This window comes from Lipotes vexillifer, unplaced genomic scaffold (assembly GCF_000442215.2).
Source record: "Lipotes vexillifer unplaced genomic scaffold, Lipotes_vexillifer_v1.1 scaffold247, whole genome shotgun sequence".
In the NCBI taxonomy this organism is placed as follows: Eukaryota; Metazoa; Chordata; class Mammalia; order Artiodactyla; family Lipotidae; genus Lipotes; species Lipotes vexillifer.
Genome location: NW_006794161.1, coordinates 1,169,407 through 1,189,499, shown reverse-complemented (window position 1 = coordinate 1,189,499; position 20,093 = coordinate 1,169,407). Strand labels below are relative to the sequence as shown.

At 36.3% G+C, this 20,093-nt stretch overlaps 1 protein-coding gene across 1 annotated transcript in view; it reads right to left on the bottom strand.

Moving 5' to 3' along the window:
• SEMA3C (semaphorin 3C) overlaps nucleotides 1–13,159 on the bottom strand; it is a 190,805-nt gene extending 177,646 nt beyond the window's left edge. Inside the window, exons 1-2 of the mRNA XM_007467034.1 lie at nucleotides 12,930–13,159; nucleotides 10,755–10,895 (exon numbers count right to left, since the gene is read on the bottom strand). Of these exons, the coding sequence (XP_007467096.1) occupies nucleotides 10,755–10,857 (103 nt within the window). The 5' untranslated portion in view covers nucleotides 10,858–10,895; nucleotides 12,930–13,159. The remainder of the gene's footprint in view (nucleotides 1–10,754; nucleotides 10,896–12,929) is intronic.
• Nucleotides 13,160–20,093: the final 6,934 nt, after the last annotated feature.

The window sequence follows — 20,093 nt, the reverse complement described above, 5'->3', positions numbered from 1 at the left end:
CTCTGAGATCCCTCCCTATGGAACACTGACGGGGCTTGGTACACCCTCAACATCTGTGACATACCAAAAATAAATCAGGCTGCTTAGACAATCACAAAGGTTTGAGAGACATGCAAGAGGTACTGCAAGGTTGAACAACAAGTTTCATCTCCTACATAAGACCATTCCTTTGAGACTGAGAGAGGTAGCTGTTTCATCTAATACATAGGAACAAATACAGAGAGTCAAGCAAGATGAGGAAACAAGAATATGTTCCAAACAAAGAACAAAATAAAACCTCAGAAAAAATCTGAATTAAATGAAGACAAGTAATTTATCTGATAAACAGTTCAAAGTACTAGTCATAAAGATTTTCATTGAATTTGGGAGAAGACTGGATGAGCACAGTGAGAACTTGAACAAATACAGAAAAGATAAGAAAGTACCAAACAGAAGTCTCAGAATTGAAGAATACAAAAAAGGAACTGAAAAATACACTAGAGGGGTTCAACAGCAGACTAGATGAAACAGAAGAAAGAATCAGTAATCTGGAAGACAGGGCAGTGGAAATTCACACAAACAGGGCAGCAAAAGAAAAAAAGAATTTTAAAAAGTTAAGATAGTTTACAGGACCTATAGGACAACATAAATAGAAACAGCATTTGCCTTATAGGGGTCCCAGAAGGAGAAGAGAGAGAAAAAACACAGAAAATTTATTTGAAGAAATAATGGCTGAAAACTTCCCTAACCTGGGAAAGGAAACAGAATCCAGATCCAGGAATCCCAGAAAGTTCCAAATAAGAAGAACCCAAAGAGATCCACACCAAGACACTGCATAATACACTGCCACAATTTAAAGATTGAGAAAGAATATTAAAAACAGCAAGAGAAAAAAAACAACTTGTTACATAGAAGGGAACACCCATTAGACTATCAGCAGAATTTTCAGCAGAAACTTGGCAGAACAGAGGGAATAGCATGATATATCCAAGGTGCTCAGAGGAAAAACTTCCAACCAAAAATACTCTACGCCACAAGGTTATCATCCTGAATTGAAGGAGAGATAAAGTTTTCCAGGCAAGAAAAAGCTAAAGGAGTTCATAACCAGTAAACTGGCCTTACATGAAAAGTTAAAGGGACTTTTGTAAGCTGAAAGGAAGTGGTACCAATTAGTAACAAGAAAACATATGAAAATAAAAATCTCACTGGTAAAGGTAACTATATAGTAAAGGTAGTGGATTAATCACTTATGAAGCTAGTGTGAAGGTTAAAAGACAAAAGTAGTAAAAATAACTATAATTATAATTAGTTAAGGGATACATAAACTAAAAAGATATAAAATGTGAAATCAAAAACATAAAAGGTGGTCTGGGGAGTAAAAGTATACAGTTCTAGAATGCATTCAAATTTAACTTGTTTTCAACTTAGAGTAGACTGTTATGTATATAAGCTGTTATATGTGAACCTCATGGTAACCACAAAGCAAAAACCTATAGTATATACACAAAAGTTGAGAAAAAAATCTAAGCATAACACTAAAGAAAGTCATCAAAACACAAGGGAAGGGGCTTCCCTGGTGGCACAGTGGTTGAGAGTCCGCCTGCCGATGCAGGGGACACGGGTTCGTGCCCCAGTCCGGGAGGATCCTGCGTGCCACGGAGCGGCTGGGCCTGTGCGTCCAGAGCCTGTGCTCCACAGCGGGAGAGGCCACAGCAGTGAGAGGCCCATGTGCCACAAAACAACAACAACAAAAAAAAAACAACAAAAAAAGAAACACAAGGGAAAAGAGTAAGAGAAGATGAAAGGAGCAGAAAAGAACTACAAAACAGCCCAAAAAAACAATTAGCAAATTTGTACATATCTATTAAACATTACTTTAAATGTAAAGGGAATAAATTCTACAATCAAAAACAGAGTGGCTGAATGGATTAAAAAACAAGGCCCATCTACATGCTTCTTACAAGAGACTCACTTCAGACGTAAGGACATACATAGACTAAATGTTAAGGGATGAAAAAAGATGTTTTATGCAAACAAAACCAAAAGAAAGATGGGGTAGCTATACTTATGTCAGACAAAATAGACTTTAAAATGAATAATGTAAAAAAAAACCAAAGATGGTAATTACATAATGATAAAGGGGTTAAACCAACAAGAAGATATAACATTTATAAATATTTGTGCACCCAAAATAAGAGTACCTCAATATATAAAGCAAATATTAACAGACCTAAAGGGAGAAAATGACAGCAGTATAATAATAGTAGGGGACTTTAGTACCCCACTAAGATCAATGAATAGATCATCCAGACAGAAAATTAACAGAACATCAGTCTTAAATAACACATTAGACCAGAAAAATTTAACAGATGTATACAGAACATTCCATCCAAAAGCAGCAGAATACACATTCTTCTCAAGTGCACACGGAATATTTTCCAGGATACATCATATGTTAGGTCATAAAACAAGTCTCAATGAATTTAAGAAGACTGAAGTCAATTCAAGCGCCTTTTGTGATTATAATAGTATAAAACTAGAAATCAATTACAAGAAAAAAAAGGAAAAAATCCCCACAAATATGTGGAGATTAAACAACATGCTACTGAACAACCAATGGGTCAATGAAGAAATCAAAAGAGAAATCAAAAAATAACTTGGGACACATAAAAATGGAAATACAAGAAATACAACACACCAAAATCTATGGGATAGAGCAAAAACAGTTGTAAGAGGGAATCATAGTGATACAGGCCTACCTCAAGAAACAAGAAAATATCAAATAAACCATCTAACTTTACATTTAAATGGACTAGAAAAAGAAGAATAAATGAAGTCCAAATTAGTAGAAGGGAGGAAATTATAAAGATCAGTGTGGAAATAAATTAAACAGAGACTAAAAGACAACAGAAAAGATTAATGAAACTAAGATCTGGTTCTTTGAAAAGATAAACAAAATTTTTTTGATGTACCAAAGAGAAAAAGAGAGAGCATTCAAATAAATAAAATCAGAAACGAAAAAGGAGACTTTACAGAAACACAAGGAATCACAGACATACAAGGATCATAAAAGACTACTCTGAACAATTAAACACCAACAAATTTGACAACCCAGAAGAAGTGGATACATTTCTAGAAGCATAAGATCTGCCAAGATTCAATGATGAGGAAATAGAAAATCTGAATAGACCAATTACTAATAAAGAAATTGAATCAGTAATTGAAAATGTCCCAACAAACAAAAGTCTAGGACCAGATGGCTTCTCTGGTGAATTCTATCAAACATTCAAAGAAGATTTAATATCTATCCTTCTTAAAACTCTTTTTTTCTTTTTCTTTTTGGTATGCGGGCCTCTCACTATTGTGGCCTCTCCTGTTGTGGAGCACAGGCTCTGGACGCGCAGGCTTAGAGGCCATGGCTCATGGGCCCAGCCACTCCATGGTATGTGGGATCTTCCCGGAACGTGGCACAAACCTGTGTCCCCTGCATCAGCAGGCGGACTCTCAACCACTGCACCACCAGGGAAGCCCTATCCTTCTTAAAACTCTTGCAAAAAATTGAAGAGGAGGGAATGCTTCCAAACTCATTTTATGAGGCCAGCATTACCCTGATACCAAAGCCAGTAAAGGACACCAAACACACACACACAAATTACAGGCCAATATCCCAGATAAGCATAGGTGCAAATATCCTCAACAAAATATTAGCAAACAGAATTCAACAATACACTAAAAAGAGCATACACCATGATCAAGTGGGATTTATTCTAGGGATGTAAGGATGGTTCAACACCTGCAAATTAATCAACATAATATACCACATTAACAAAATGAAGGAGAAAAATCACAATTGTCTCAAATAAATGCAGAAAAAGCATTTGACAAAATTAAACTTTCATTCACAATAAAAACTCAACAAAGGGGGTATAGAGGGAACATGCTTCAACATAATAAGGACCCTATATGACAAACCCACAGGTAACCTCATATTCAATGGTGAAAAGCTGAAAGCTTTTCCTCTAAGATTAGGAACAAGACAAGGATGCCCACTCTTGCCACTTCTATTCAACATAATATTGGAAGTCCTAGCCAGTGCAATTAGGAAAGAAAAAGAAGTACAAGACATCCAAATTGGAAAGGAAGAAGTAATACTGTCACTATTTGTGGACAACATGATTATATATATAGAAATGCATAAGATTTCACAAAAAACCTTTTAAAATGAATAAACTCAGTAAATTTTCAGGGTACAAAGTCAATATTCAAAATTTGGATGCATTTCTATACACTAACAATGAACTACTAGAAAGAGAAATTAAGAAAACAATCCCTCCATTATAATTGCACCCGAAAGAATAAAATACTTTATTTCTATTAATCAAAATCATTTTTGATATTCCAGATAGGAATAATGGATTAGGGCAAAGGATAAAGGGCCAAATGAATGCCGGTGAGTTTGTGCATTATATAAACCTTACCTAGTATCTTTGTCTTATATCACATTGACTAAACTTGAGTCACATAGCCACTCATACTTGTAAAGAAATTTGGAGGACCAAGACAGCAAGGGAGCATCCCCACTTCTATCATCAATGAAAACACAGACTGCGGCTTTGGAAGACTCCATACACACTACCTCACTGGATCACTAGATAAACTCAGTGAAGTATGTATTCAGCACCTACATTGGTGTTATGAATTTTTGAGTGTTAGAATATTACTATTTCCCACTATTTTCTGTTCTTACAAAAACCAGCAACAGGAAGAATGCCTTAAATATTAAACTTTTAGTTGTGCATGACCCAAGACCAAAGACAGAAGCAGGAGAGACTAATTTACCCCAGGAACCGTGGAGGAGCTTCTCTTTGTTTTGCTTTGAAAAGCAGATATGAGAGGAGCTGAGTAAGACATGATGACTAAATGTAATATGCTATCCTGGATGGGATCCTGGAACAGAAAAAGGACATTAGGTGAAAACTAAGGGGGCTTCCCTGGTGGCACAGTGGTTGAGAGTCCGTCTGCCGATGCAGGGGACACGGTTTCGTGCCCCTGTCCAGGAGGATCCCACGTGCCGCGGAGCGGCTGGGCCCGTGAGCCATGGCCGCTGAGCCTGCGCATCTGGAGCCTGTGCTCCACAACGGGAGAGGCCACAACGGTGAGAGGCCCACGTACAGCAATAAAAAAAAAAAAAAAAAACTAAGGAAATCTAAAAAAATGGACTTTATTTAATAGTAATATAGAAATATTGGTCTATTAATTGTAACCAATGTACCATATTAATATAAGATGTTAGCAAGAGAGGAAACTGGGTGTAGGGTATATGGAAGCTCCCTGTACTACCTTCTTAACTTTTCTGTAAATCTAAAACTCTTCTAAGAGTAAAGTTTATTTAAAAGGAAAAAAGGAGTAAATACCTAGGAATAAATTTAACCAAAGAGGTGAAAAACCTGTACACTGAAAACTATATACTGAAAGAAACTGAAGAAGAAACATGGAAATGAAAAGACATTCTGTGCCTATGCACTGGAATAATTAATACAGTTAAAATGTCCATATTACCCAAAGCAATATACAGATTCAATGCAGTCCCTATCAAAATTCCAATGACATCTTTCACGGAAATTGAACAAACAATTCCAAAATTTGTATGGAACCACAAAAGACCCTGAAGAGACAAGCAATCTTGAGAAAGGTGAATAAGGCTGGGATATCATGTGCCCTGATTTCAAACTATATTACAAAGCTGTAGTAATCAAAAGTGTATGGTATTGGCATAAAAACAGACACGTAGGTAAATATAACAGAACACAGAGCCCAGAAATAAACTCAAGCATACACGGTCAATCATTTACAACAAAGAAGATAAGAATATACAATGGGGAAAGGACAGCCTCCTCAATAAATGGTGTTGGAAAAACTGGACAGCCCAATGGAAAAAAAAAAAAAAAGAATCCAGACTATTATTTTATAGCATACACAAAAATGTACTCCAAATGGATTAAAGATTTAAAAGTAAGATGACAAACAAAAAACTCTTAGAAGACAACACAGGAAATAAGTTCCTTGACATCAGTCTTGGCGATGATTTTTTGGGTCTGACTCCAAAAGCAAAGGCAACAAAAGCAAAAATCAACAAATGGAACTATATCAAAGTAAAAAGCTGCTGCACAGCAAAGGAACCCACCAACAAAATAAAAAGGCAACCTTCTGAATGGGAGAATATATTTGTAAAACATATTATATATACAATAAGGGGTATTACCCACAATATATAAAGGCCTCATACAACTCAATAGCAAAATTACAAATAATTCAACTAAAAAATGGGCAGAAGATATGAATAAACATTTTCCAAAGAGTCATACAAATGGCCAAGGGGCACATGAAAAGATACTCCACATCACTCATCTTCAGGGAAATGCAAATCAAAATCACAATGAGATAGCTCACCTTAGACCACACTTGTCAGAATGGCTACCAACAAAAAGACAAGAAATAAGTGTTGGTGAGATCGTGAAGAAAAGGGAACCCTTGTGCACTGTTGGTGGGAATGTAAATTGCTGCAGCAACTATGGAAAACAGTGGGGAGGTTCCTCAAAAAACTGAAAATAGAATTACCATATGATTCAGTAATTCCACTTCTAGGTATTTATCTAAAGAGAATGAAAACCCTAACTCAAAAGATATATGAACACCCAAGTTCATTGCAACATTATTTAAAGTAGCCAAGATATGGAAACAACCTAAGCTGCCATCAGTGAATGAATGGATAAAGAAGATATGGTATGCATATACAATGGAATATTATTCGCCCACAAAAAAGAATGAAATCTTGCTATTTGCAATAACATGGATGGTCCTCAAGGGCATTATGCTAAGTGAAATAAGTCAGACAAAGACAAAAACTGTATGATCTAATTTATATATGGCATCTTAAAAAAAAAAAGTCCAAGCCTTAGATACAGAGCACAGATTGGTGTTTCCAGAGGCAGTGGGTGGGGGGTGGGCAAAATTGGTGAAGGGGTCAAAAGATATAAACTTCTGGGTATAAAATAAATACGTTATGGGGATATAATATATAGCATGGTGACTACAATTAATAATACTGTGTTTGAAAGTTGCTAAGAAAGCAAATCTTAAAGTTTTCATCACAAGAAAAATAATTTTTGGAACTTTCTGCAATGACATATGGTAACAACCTGTTGCAGTAACCATTCTGCAGTGCATACAAATATCACATCGTTATGTTGTACACCTAAAACTAATACAGTGTTATATGTCAATTATATCTCAATAAAAATGTAAACAAAAGAAAAGAATCTATCTCATTTTTAAATAGAAACAATATTTAATACATTTAAAGAAGTCATCAGATTTCATATCTATTCAAATATAGACAATATTTCCATCTTTCTGAAGCTCAGCACCTTTTCTTAAAATTACACGCAACTGATATCTTCTGTCAAATTATAGAGTATTTATTCCTGATTTTGTAAAAGATTACATGCTAAAATTTCTTCTTGATAAAGCAGAATCTTTTCAACAATGATTTCCCTTGTATATTAGCAAGCAAAACAAGTTTTGTCTATTTATATACATAGCCTAGCCTTTCCTTATGATCCTTATTGATCTTAAAGATTTTCTGGAAAAAAAATATACAATAATGTTATGAAATGTGAATTTCTCAAACAATTGGAATTTTTTTCAAGAAAAATTCAACTCAAACAAAAATAATTTGCATGAACTTTTTATTCATTTGAAAAGGTATATGGCATAAAATAAGAATTATAAAAATTATGAAATGCAGTATCTAATAGGAGTCACAGTTCTTTTTTGTTGTTGTTGTTGCGGTACGTGGGCCTCTTACTGTTGTGGCCTCGCCTGTTGCAGAGCACAGGCTCTGGACGCGCAGGCTCAATGGCCATGGCTCACGGGCCCAGCCGCTCTGTGGCAGGTGGGATCTTCCCAGCCCGGAGCATGAACCCATGTTTCCTGCATTGGCAAGCAGACTCTCAACCACTGCGCCACCAGGGAAGCCTGAGTCACAGTTCTTTTAACATGCAAGATTTATCTAGCACAAATGTAACTAATTAATAACACCTGCAGTACATTCTCCCATAGTAGTGATGACCATCTGGTTGACCTAGCACTAGATGAACAGGGAAGGCAAATCTGTAAATCATTGTTTCCCAAATGTTATCACCACCACAAAAAGGGATGGAATTTGGATGGGAGAAGAGATCTCTTATTTCACACACCTTTAAATTGACTGTGATTCTTTAATTGGACAGTAAGACAAGACTGAGAGCATTCTTCTAATGTGTCACTCAGAAATTTTTAAATATGAAATAAATGAAAGTTTATATCTGTATATATTTAAATTAACATATATTCATATATATGTCAACCCTGTACAAAGTTCTATATTTTGATGTTAAGACTAAACCATTTTGGAAGAAATTTAGTAACCTATTCAGTGCGATACTCAGATAAGTCATAATAAGATCAAAGAGACACTGTAAGTGATAAGAAATTTGGAACAGGATCTCAAGCAGGTTCACTGTCAAATCTCTTAAGAAAATTACTATGAATTAATGATTAAAATATATACATTTTAACAATTGGTTTTCCTCAAGATACTTTTCCAATGATACTTTGTCTATTATACAGTTCATTTTTGGAGTATTTTTGGTATTAATTTAGAAACCATGGCATTTCGTTATGCTTGTTGATATATCTCTTTAAAACAGTATTCAAATTAAGTGAATTCTATCTCTCTAATTATTTCCTAGTAAGACTCTTGGGAAGAATAAAATAGGCATTATAAGACTTTCAGATCATTAGCTTATCTAATCATGCTGTATTCTGCATATGTTATAAATTAAAGTATTATTCTATAAGAATCTGTTTTGAGATTAAGAGCATTTAAAATTTTAGATATGCAGAATTTTAAAAAGCCCATCATAATTTCTAGTCACTTTGTAAATAGCAGTCACTGTCCTACATGGTATTGAAGTTTGGTTTTAAAAGACTGTATTACTTAATTTGCTCTGCAAAAGGTAAATTGTAATTGCCTTTTCAAACACAGACCTAATGAATTATCTCTACTGACACACTTGTTTTTAATATTTACATATTTTGGTTTAAGTTTCAGTTAAAAGAAGTTCGATTAGTTTCGATGTAATAGAGAGAGCAAGTTTAGATACCTCATCTATGAGACCACTCCATCTTCCTATATGTTGAGAGAAATACAGAAAACTGGGGAGAAATTGTACTCTTCATTAATGCTTTTCTTTTTTATTTGATTAGGTAATTCATAGTTCTCAACTTGGGAGAAGAGGTGTTGGCAGACTGCAAGATTTGTTAGTAATTAAAAAAAAAAAAAGATACTTCAAAGGTCTGTTTTTCCTTTCTTCCCAACTTAACTGGATAGCCATGGGTTTTTGAGGGGAATGCCTAACTCAGAAGCTAAGGAAACAAGTAGAAGCTCACACACTCTAAGTTCTAAATAAGGCCCCTTCAGTGCTTATGATGACCTTGGGGAAAGCACTTGGTGATTTAAGAAAGAAAGAGAAAAAGCCATTTGAGTGATAAGTGTCAGTCATACTGCTGTTTGACATTCAAGATAGAGTTTCAAAGACATCCTGCTACATAAGGCTTGAGAGTATACTATTTCTCAAATGAATGAAAATATGCCCAGTGACACTGAGGTTTATGCAGAGACAGAGCTCAAGGAAGTAATAAAAATATAAATGACCTGACTGGCAGGATGATCTTCCTGCCTGATCCATTTCTTTCTTTATGTTTTTTTTTTTTTTTGCAGTACGCGGGCCTCTCACTGTTGTGGCCTCTCCCGTTGCGGAGCACAGGCTCCGGACGTGCAAGCTCAGCGGCCATGGCTCACGTGCCCAGCCACTCCATGGCATGTGGGATCTTCCTGGACCAGGGCACGAACCCATGTCCCCTGCATCGGCAGGCGGACTCGCAACCACTGCTCCACCAGGGATGCCCTCTGATCCATTTCTTATTCCATCTGTCCAATTAGTATGCGTTACGTGACTGACCAAAATCATCCATCTGCAAGTCATTTGAACTATATACATTAAAGCTCATGTGCACATTTGGCAAACCATACCCTCAGAGGACCTTAAGCCTTTCATGTTTGAAAATTTGAAATCACACTCGTTTCCCTAAGCTTCTGAAGAGAACATCTGCATACAACAGCAATCAAAATATTGCAATATTTCCGACTATTCTTTTAGGTCCTCTTCAATTAATTAGGAGACTTTGCCAACCTCAGGAACTCCTCATGGAAATAGAAGAAACACCAGTAGAACAATGTATGGAGAGACCAGTTTTGAGGCTAAGGCCCAAAATGTATTATAAAAAATTTTAATAATTAAACCTGCATAGCTCTTTCTGCTGATGAGGATTAGCAGTTAAGGGGTGTTCCTCAACAAAGCCAAGTGACTACTAAGATCAAATACCTTAGGCTTTGAGTTCTTCACCATCTCCTCATACGTGTGCATGCAAACACAGAAGAAACTTCAGAAAGGGCAGAATATACTTCAAGCATTTTCATAAAGAAATGCAAGAGAGGCTTTTGTCTCTTAACCAATAATTTAAAATAGCTGTCATCCAAAAAGCTGTCCACTAGTATTTTTAAAGCTAATCAATACTCAATAATATTTTACTGTCTTTAGTAATTTTTGAATCTGGATAAGAAAAAAGACTTCAAATAACATTGTCCTCAGAGTGTCTATCAACTTTCTTACCATCAAATGTTAAGTAAACTCTTGCTTGGGGCTGAGATGATCCTTTTACACAGGTAGAACAAACAAATACTCCAACCAAGACCCAAATTGCCTGGAATGCCATTTCTTCAGATTTGCAAGTTAATATCCAAGGGCAAATACCTTTAAAATAAAGATAACAAGTTTGTTATATTTCACTTCACATTTTAGGAGCACACCCCCCCCCTCCCACCACACACACAAAACCAGCAATCTAGACAGAGCACTCTATTCACAAAAGACACAGCTGAACTTTTACAGTCATGCCAACAGTAGGAGGTACTGTGACTGTTTCTTAGATGTGAAAATTTGGATTTGATTTCATTTGTGTCTGGAAGTCTTTGTTAAAAGTGAAATTATTTCATCTTCCAGCAAAATAATGCTAATATTAAACAAGGCAGCCAGGAAAAAGTTACTGATTCCCAAAGGAAAAACCAATATTTAAACTTGTTCTTCGCTTTAAAAAACACATTACATTGAAAAGACTTGAGAATGGTGCAAATAGGTATTAGTGGATGAAAATTTCTCTTTCTACCATAAATATAGTAGCAGTAGGAAAATCCCACATGAACATTCACTTCCACACACTCATTAGCTCTTTTGGAGTAACCATCTCTGAAATGATATTTCTACACAGAGATCTACTAGTGCTCAATCCTTGATCACTGGAATTAGTTATCTGCCAGTTTATACAGATGACCATACAGCTGTTAAATGATGTAGATGAGGTAACCATGGATTTGTGCCAAATTCAAACCAATGACTTAGTGGTGAGCAATCCAGTGAACCATACATTCCTCAATGCATATTTAAAATAAATCGACTAGAAAGTGGGCTGTCAAAATGTCAAAAGATAAATCAGAGAGACAGGTATTACTGTTTGAAACTATAGCTATAAAATTGACACATGCTATTAACGAATGTCTGAATAACAAAGATCAGGTAATGTGTAACTTCATATCTACAGGAGCTCTAGTGGCCACAATATGCAAAATAAACTCAGGACCATAAAAGAAACCCCATCATTTTGAACCTACCACAATTATACAATAAGATGACATGACAGAGTTTAATCTAGAAATTTATTTTTACAGGTTACAACGATACTGATCTTCAATATTATGTGGCTTTTAAAATTAAAATTTTACCACTAATTTTATTCAATAAAGAAATGACACTAAAATTTGAAAAGTAACAGAAGCAATAGAAAAGCTTTAGTAATACAGAAGCAAAGGAACAATTAAACCGAACATGCCATTGTAAACAAAAATTATAAGTTGATTTCCTAGGTGGTACATATGTTATAAGAGGCAGAAACAAAATTGTATGCTTATTTTACCACACAGATGGAGGAAACCCTAGAGATGTTTGTGTTGGTAATTTTCAAAAGAAACACTTTCTTCCTGCTTCCACAACCTCTTCACCTTGTCATCCCTAAATTAACTTAGAAGAAAATTGATTTTATAAGGGTGACTTTCCCTTAGTAATTTACTCCCTGGTTTTGTTGACTTTACGTATAAAGTCCCCCCCCACACACACACAAAGCTATAAATATGCCTAAACTTTGTCTCTTTATTAAGCAGGCTGATAATAATCACGCATTTCTACATATTGCTATTAACAAAATCTTATCTGATATGCCTCCACGAGAGCTACATATGCCACAAATTGCAAAGAATAATATTGGAGATGAAATGACAGGTCAAGTGGAGTGAGTATACAGAGCAATGTGATTTCAAGCCAACCTAGAGTTGAGAAGGGACTGAAAGCCAAGTGTCTCATACACGCCCCCGCCCCTCATATTTTATGACTTCTTCCCTTTAACTCAAACACTTAAGACATGCTGCTTGTTGTTTTCACTTGTACTGTTTGAACACTAATAACACGTAAGAAAAGGACTCTTTTATAAAATCCTCTCCAGTAATTTTGCCTTAGAAGGCAGGGAAATACTCAGCTTTAAACTCTCCGCAGGTGTCACAACCTAAAGAAACAATTCCAGCCGGGCTCTCAGCAAGGGAAACACTTCCATGACAAACTGCATGCGCTCTTAAGAAAATATTCAGACCTGAACACACTGATATGTGAAAAGTCTATACACAGACCCAAAAGTTATATTTTTCTAAATTTGTAATGTTGAAAACAACGAATCCAGCTTACCGATGTGGAACGAGATCAGCACGGAAAAGTCAATTTGCTACAGGTTTGGATCCGCGTGTTTGTAGTCCTTTTCCCCAAAGACCATAATTTCTAGGGCGCCCCAGAGGTGAAATTCTTTCTTCCCGGTCCTCTGAGTTTCTTTGTAAAGGAATCCTCAGCGTTGCAGTGGCGCGGCACCGGGAGCCCTGCTCTGCGTCGCTCAATCAAGCACTATGAAGTGAATGGAAAGTGGCCGGCGCATGGGGCGAGCGCTCGGGTGTCCGATTACAGCGACGCGGCGCGCGGCTCTGGCTGCCCCAGCGCGCCGCCCAGCCGGCTCGCTTCACCCGCCCAGCATACTCGGCCGCATCTCCACCCGCCGCAAGGCCCCACCCAGAGCGCGCCCGCGAGAGGGTGGCAGGGAGCCGCCAGGGCGGGGCCGACCCCAGGACAAGCCGCCCTAGAGATACAGGAATGCGCCGCAGCAGTCTGGGGGACGAACTGAACACCTCTGCTGCTTTCGCGCTCTGCAGTGGAGTGAACAACTTAACAGGGTGTGCTCCAAGGTTTTTGTTTGTTACCGGCTGCTCTTGGAAGGCATTCAAGATTAAGCTTGGCCTTAAATATCAAAGTGCAAAGCAGCTTTTGCAAGAGAAGGATCACTAAATCCTTTTAAGGCAAAGAGATGCGTTTTTAAAAGGGCACGAGTCTCGTTCTTTTCCCGTAGAAAATTTTCTAAAACCGGTCGAGATAAAAACAGCCTCATCGCAGATGTTTATCCTTTTAATGGGTATCGTTTCCTATTGTTTCCTTAATGTCCGAAAGGCAGTAACTCTGTTGACCTCACCACGTTGACTCATAATACAGTACTCTACCTCCACCCTCCCAGATATTACCAAAACATAATTACAAGAAATTATTTCACAGTTTTGTACAGGAAGGCTGTTCTGAACTATGCCAACAGACAGAGGTTTACAAATCTAGGCCTCAGGCGGTGTATTTCAGCACTACTTCCAGGTAAACTTGTTAAACTCTGGAATGACTTTGATGTTTAAGTGAAAATTATTTCTCCGGATCACAATGAGCTACATATTTGAACTTCGGAAGAAATGAGCTTCGACCTCCATAAAATGAGCAGGTACTTGCTTAAAAATCACTGTGGGCTACAGCCCAGCAGATGTCACTATACAGAGGGAACATGGAGTGTAATTTCTCCACCTTGTTCCTCATAATTTTCTTTATGAAGTAAAGCAGATCACTAAATTCTTATAAACTATCATAGAAAACACTTCTGAGAGTGCAAAATCTTTGATGGAGTGGGACAGCTGAACTAAATCTCAGGTAGGAGGAAGTGAAGAAGTGATTAAGACATATCTTTCATGTATCTAAGCGCCACTTGTTATGTCGACATAAGTCATTTCCCTAACTCTTTCTGTATAGCTGAGATATGAAGGGATCATGTCAAATAAGAATGCAAATTTAAGTGTTCAAAAATTATATTCCAGGGCCAATATTATCTTCAAACACAACTGTGTTTGTGAAAGAAATTTCCAATTCAGTGGATGTGTTCTTTAAAAAAAATCTAATGCAGTTAAATTATTTTTTTGTGATAAATAGTGCAATAAAAATGTGAGTAGCTCCTTGACATAAGTTTGTAATAATGAATTTAACCCACAAAACATCTGACAGTATCAAAAAACCAGATGCAAACATGAGTAAGCACTATGCGTGGTTTTCTCTGAAATACTTCTGAAACTGATTAAGACCGAAGTTATACTGACCACTATCATCTTCCTACTGATGCCTGAGTCAGCATTTGTAAATTAGGAAGACAGGGAATAAGTCATTAAGAAAGAAGAATGCTGTGAGCTTTAACAAATTATGTAATTCTTAATTTCAAAATGTGGAGTCATTAGACACTGATTAATCTGTAAATCTATGTAAAGTAGAATATATTTACACATTTATTTTTCAGTTTCAGGGAACTGAGATGAAGAAATGCAAGGTAAAATGCATGTTAAATGGTGTTTTTACAGGGGAGTTTACTACCAAACTCAATTTATAAAAACCCAAAGCATTATCTCAGTCTCTCATATATACTCAAAAGGCTTCAAGAAAGTGTGACAAATAGCTTAGATTTAACTACAGTCTATGAACTTGTGCTGTGATTCCCTCTATCTTTCTTGAATAAACTTCTTTTCTATGCATTTAATTGAATTGTATGCCTAGTACTGAGACACTGAATGCTATTTGCTTAGTACTCAGACATTTACCATTGGCCGCGCCTCAAAATGAGTCATGAAAATATTGATAGGCATTCACCAAGGCAGATTCAAGCACAAGGATGCAATTACTTCTCATGTTTGATCGAAACTTGGGCCATATAGTGAAATTTTAAGAGTGGCACTAAGTTCCCATAGCAAGATTTATCTCTGCTCCCCTTTCTCCAAACTGCTTAGGAGCCTAAAACACCTTGACAGGACTTATATAAGAAACATTGCTGGCCAGTGCTACTTTTCTCCCATGCAGTCTTTGACTATGTCCTTACAGGTGGGAAACAACATAAGCTAATTGTGTAAGCTAATTTGGGAAAGGTGGACACTACATGGATGTACAAGAGTAATGACAATTAAATTTCGAGGCTACTAATTACAAATTTTGCCCTCATCAAAATGTCTTGGGAAAAAATATCCAAGTTAAAATACTAGAATCACCCTCATTGAGATGTTATAGAAATGTTATAGAACCTTGTACACTGAAGTTTCTCTATTGAAGTATAGTGACTTTATTTTTAAATATTTTATATTTTTGGTGGTCCTAAAAAATACTATTTAACTTAAACTCTTGGACTGATTTTGAGTAATGTACTCATCTTTTTTTTTTAATGAGTTGTACAGCTATGAATTCTCTTATTTCAAATTTAAAGAAAATAGATCATTTTCAGATTTTCTCCATCATACAGATGAACTATATAAATAAACTTTACCTTGAGAATCTCAGTCCTTCAGAGATTGAAAATTGTCCTCTTATTAGTTATAATTAGTATTTGTCACAGGAGAAGATAGTTCATGTATATTCTAGTCATTTTGCATATTATATGAACAGCATTCTTAAATGAAGTTACTATTTTACATATGAGAATATTGAAGGTTTGCCCAAAGTCCCATGGATAGTAAATATTGGACTAGAAAGAGAAACTGGGCATGACTGACTCATCATTTCATTTTTTTCAATATGAACCTGAGCAACGGTTACACTTGCTTCTTCTCTTTAATTCTCCTCTCCTCTTTACTTCCTCCTTTTCTCAAATTCCAGATGACAGCCTTTTAAACCTCCTGAACTATATCTTTAGAAAGTTTGTACTTCAAATGGTTATTTACATTGTTCACATCAGCCTTACTTCTCCTTGGTTTACCTTAGTTGGTCTGAGAGCAAGCCGGTCAAACAGGTCTGGTCTAGAAATCTGTTGTGGAATTGCTATCTGCATGGATGATAGGCTTTAGTATTTCCTCTATTAAAATCATTCCTTATTTTTCAATAAGATGAGTGTATCTCTATTTTCATTCTTAACCCATTGCTAATCTATATCCCTGACCCTTGATCTCTTTCTCTTTTGATATGTACTAGACCCTAGGCTTCTCAAATTGTACAGTCCATGGCACTGAACGAAATAAACTGGTGACAGTGGTTTGCACTGGAGAGGGAAACTGGCCAGAAAAAGAATTTTTGTTGTTCTCCCCTTTTTGCCTTTGTAATTTTAAACCAGATGAATGTATAAGCTTTTACAAAATTTGAAATTTAATTCTTCAACATTACTTTAAATACCTTTAAACTTCTCAAACACAATAAAGTGCTGTATTTCCCAACTCAACCAAAATAAGAGCATGTGGCCTCTAATGTCTATGTATTATCGTATTTCAAATGTAAAATTAGAATAGTAAGGAATTTCAGTAGTAGGAGCCTGTTAGTGATTTTATTTTATTCTTTCTATGCACATGACAAAGTTCTAAGAGAGTGTTGTGATCACTCACACTTTCATCACAGGGGTAAAATGTGAACTCTGTTTTGTCCTTATTGGAATATTTCATGGGAAACCTCATGAGGGGAGTAGTATCTGTCTTTGAGATTAACTATCAATATAAATAATTGCAGTTGCAAAGTAAGTGATAGTTACTTAATAATGTTTGTTCATTGAATATATGCACACACACCCACAGTCAGACTTCTTTTAAGGAAGGCAAACTGCTTTGATGGCTCTATTGTATCTAAATCTCTCTTTCTCTTTACCTGACAGTATAAAACCCTTTCCCATATCTCTTCTCACAGGAGAGCTAAGAGAGGCCCATGGAAGTGCCTCTGATTGTCATATGTGTGTAAGGAGGCTCAAAAATAATAACCAGCTGCAGTAATTAATTCAGGACTGTTAATTATGGCTAATTGACTCCCATCTACAGTCCTTCAGCCTGGTCAAAGGCCTTTTCCATGTCATCTTCAGATTTTACTATTTTTCTATTATTCATGGACTTTAAGTGGTTGATTAGAAAGTAGAATATTAAATTGTATAAACAACTTTCACATCCTAACAGAGGCATTCTCGTAATGAAAATCATATGACCAAGTCATCTATACCAGTGATTTCTAGGAGATAGAGAAGACTGTGAAGTAAATTTAAAAAGCATCAACTACAACTTATTATACTTATTTAATTTTAGTCCCGATCCTTAAGGCTTTGAAATTTCAAGTGACATCTAATAACTTTAAAGAAGGATATACAATTTTCATTTTTTAACAAATAAAACACAAGATATGCAGCTCGGGGTACATTTCAGTGAAATATTTTTCCTTTGATGGATTGTGTCTGTTGCAATGGGCTCACTGAATTTTAGATGAGAAGTGTACCAGAGGGGAGTATGATTTAAAAGAGAATATGTTATTTAATAGATATTTTACAAAGAGTATTTCTTTTAATATCCATAGCAGTCCTAAAAGGAAGGTATAAGTATTGACATTATGCAAACAGGAAAGCCAGTGCAAAAATTTGAGTCACCTTCTCCTACCTGGGCCCTAATCCCTAGGCAATGAATTCAGATCTGCCTGTGCCCGAGTCCACACACTTCCCACTTTCTACTACCGTTGGTACATTAGTCCAGTCCAGTAAGTAGGAAATGGCAGTGGAGACCTTTACCTTTCCTCCTAGGCTATTTAGGTCCTGAAGAAGGTTTTCTGTTTTTGTTGGATACTAAACACCATCTCACAGATCTGAGTTGTAAATGCAGATGTCTTATTATCACCATGAAATTATAGATAGTTTCAGAGCAAAATCACTGTCTATTTCTCCTTTGTATCTTTAGAATAGCTAGAACTGAGATGATTAATGAACAGCCTTGAAATATAGATGGAGAAGGATTTCAGGGAATATGGGTGGAAGAGGGAATCAATAATAAATTGGCTAGGTAAAAGGCCACACAATTATAAAACAAAAATTCATGCATATTCTTTTTATCATCCATCCAAGCACATTTATAGTTATATAAATTGGTTCTCTTCCCTTATGTCTATTTTGTTACTTATGCAAATCAGTAAATGCCAGTCCAGAAACAAATTTGCACAGTGGATTCAGCCTAAGTAACATGAGGTTCATTGATATCAGGGAAGGTCAAATCTGATTATTATAAGTCACAGGTTACCTGTCATGCCAAATGTCACCAGGGTTACTGAGCAGTCTTTTGTTCATTCACTGAGGATAATGTTCCAACTTATTTTCACGGCTTAGACATTCCCTTTCACTGACTGAAAGGTCCAGGGCCCAGGTTAAACCCTCATCCCCTCTCATCCATTCCTTCCCCTGGCACCTTAAACTTCTATGCATCAAATGCCTCACCTTACAATTCTTTGACCACACCATACCTCCTCACACTTCTGTGGTTTTGCACACCATTTCCTCTGTTTTCCCCCATCTCACCCACCTTTTAAATTCTTTCTCATTCATTGAGACTCACCTCAAATAAATCCTCTCTGTTGAATGTTCCTCTTCTACAATCCTAGGCAAAATTAGTCAAGTCCTGGATGCTTTTTATAAAATGGTAACAATATTAATTTTGATGTCAAATCGATTTTGATTTATATTTTTGATACCTAACTTACTATTTTGAGTATTGTTTGATTTCCAGTTTTATTTTTGTTATTTGTAAAATGAGAATGATACCAACTACTGTTAGGTTGATGGTTAATTAGATGCTATAATGTATCATGATACCTCTCTCTATTGTATTCCCATAAATTTGTTTATCCCTCTGCTGTATACTTACTTAGTGTTACAATCATGTGAAAATGTTCTCCATTAACTCCCACTGCCACAGGAAAGGACATAGGACTCTAGACATGTGGCCTCTCCCGTTGCGGAGCACAGGCTCCGGACGCGCAGGCTCAGCGTCCATGGCTCACGGGCCTAGCCGCTCCGCGGCTTGTGGGACCTTCCCGGACCGGGGCACGAACCCGTGTCCCCTGCATCGGCAGGCGGACTCTCAACCACTTCGTCACCAGGGAAGCCCTAAACCGAACTTTTGAAATGATAGTGCTGCATTTCAATACATGCAGTTTCTTACCAGCTTGTTAAGTAACCACTTTCCAAGGTTCATAACTTTACTCCCAAAGTAATTATGTTTGTATTTTCCCCTTCAGGCCACATTTGAATTTTAATTTGCATTTGTAAAAGCTGTGAACTGTAAAAACATTTGAACTGGCTTGATTCTTGATAATCAACTGTTATAGGAACAGGTGGTATGAATTAATTCAAATTTTAAAATTTTAGCTTTAAAATTAAAATTCAGAAAACATGTTCTGAGCTCTCTGTTTAAAAATTTAAAACAAGGTTCTGTGAAACTCTTATCACATTAAACAAAAAATAAACGCATGATTAAAAAGAAACCAGTAGCAGCAATTCTTGGCATAGAAAGGGACAAATTATCTCCACTAATTGAATATAATTTTGTTTCTTCTCATGTTTCACTCTAGAGGTGTTTCATTCTAGCTTTCTTCTACCAAGGTCTTAATTTGAAGCAACAAGAACATAATCTTTTAAGAATTAAATTTAAAATATTCTATAGATTTCCCCCCCAATTTTTTTTTTTTTTTTTTTTTCAGTACGGAGGCCTCCCACTGTTTTGGCCTCTCCCCTTCCAGGGC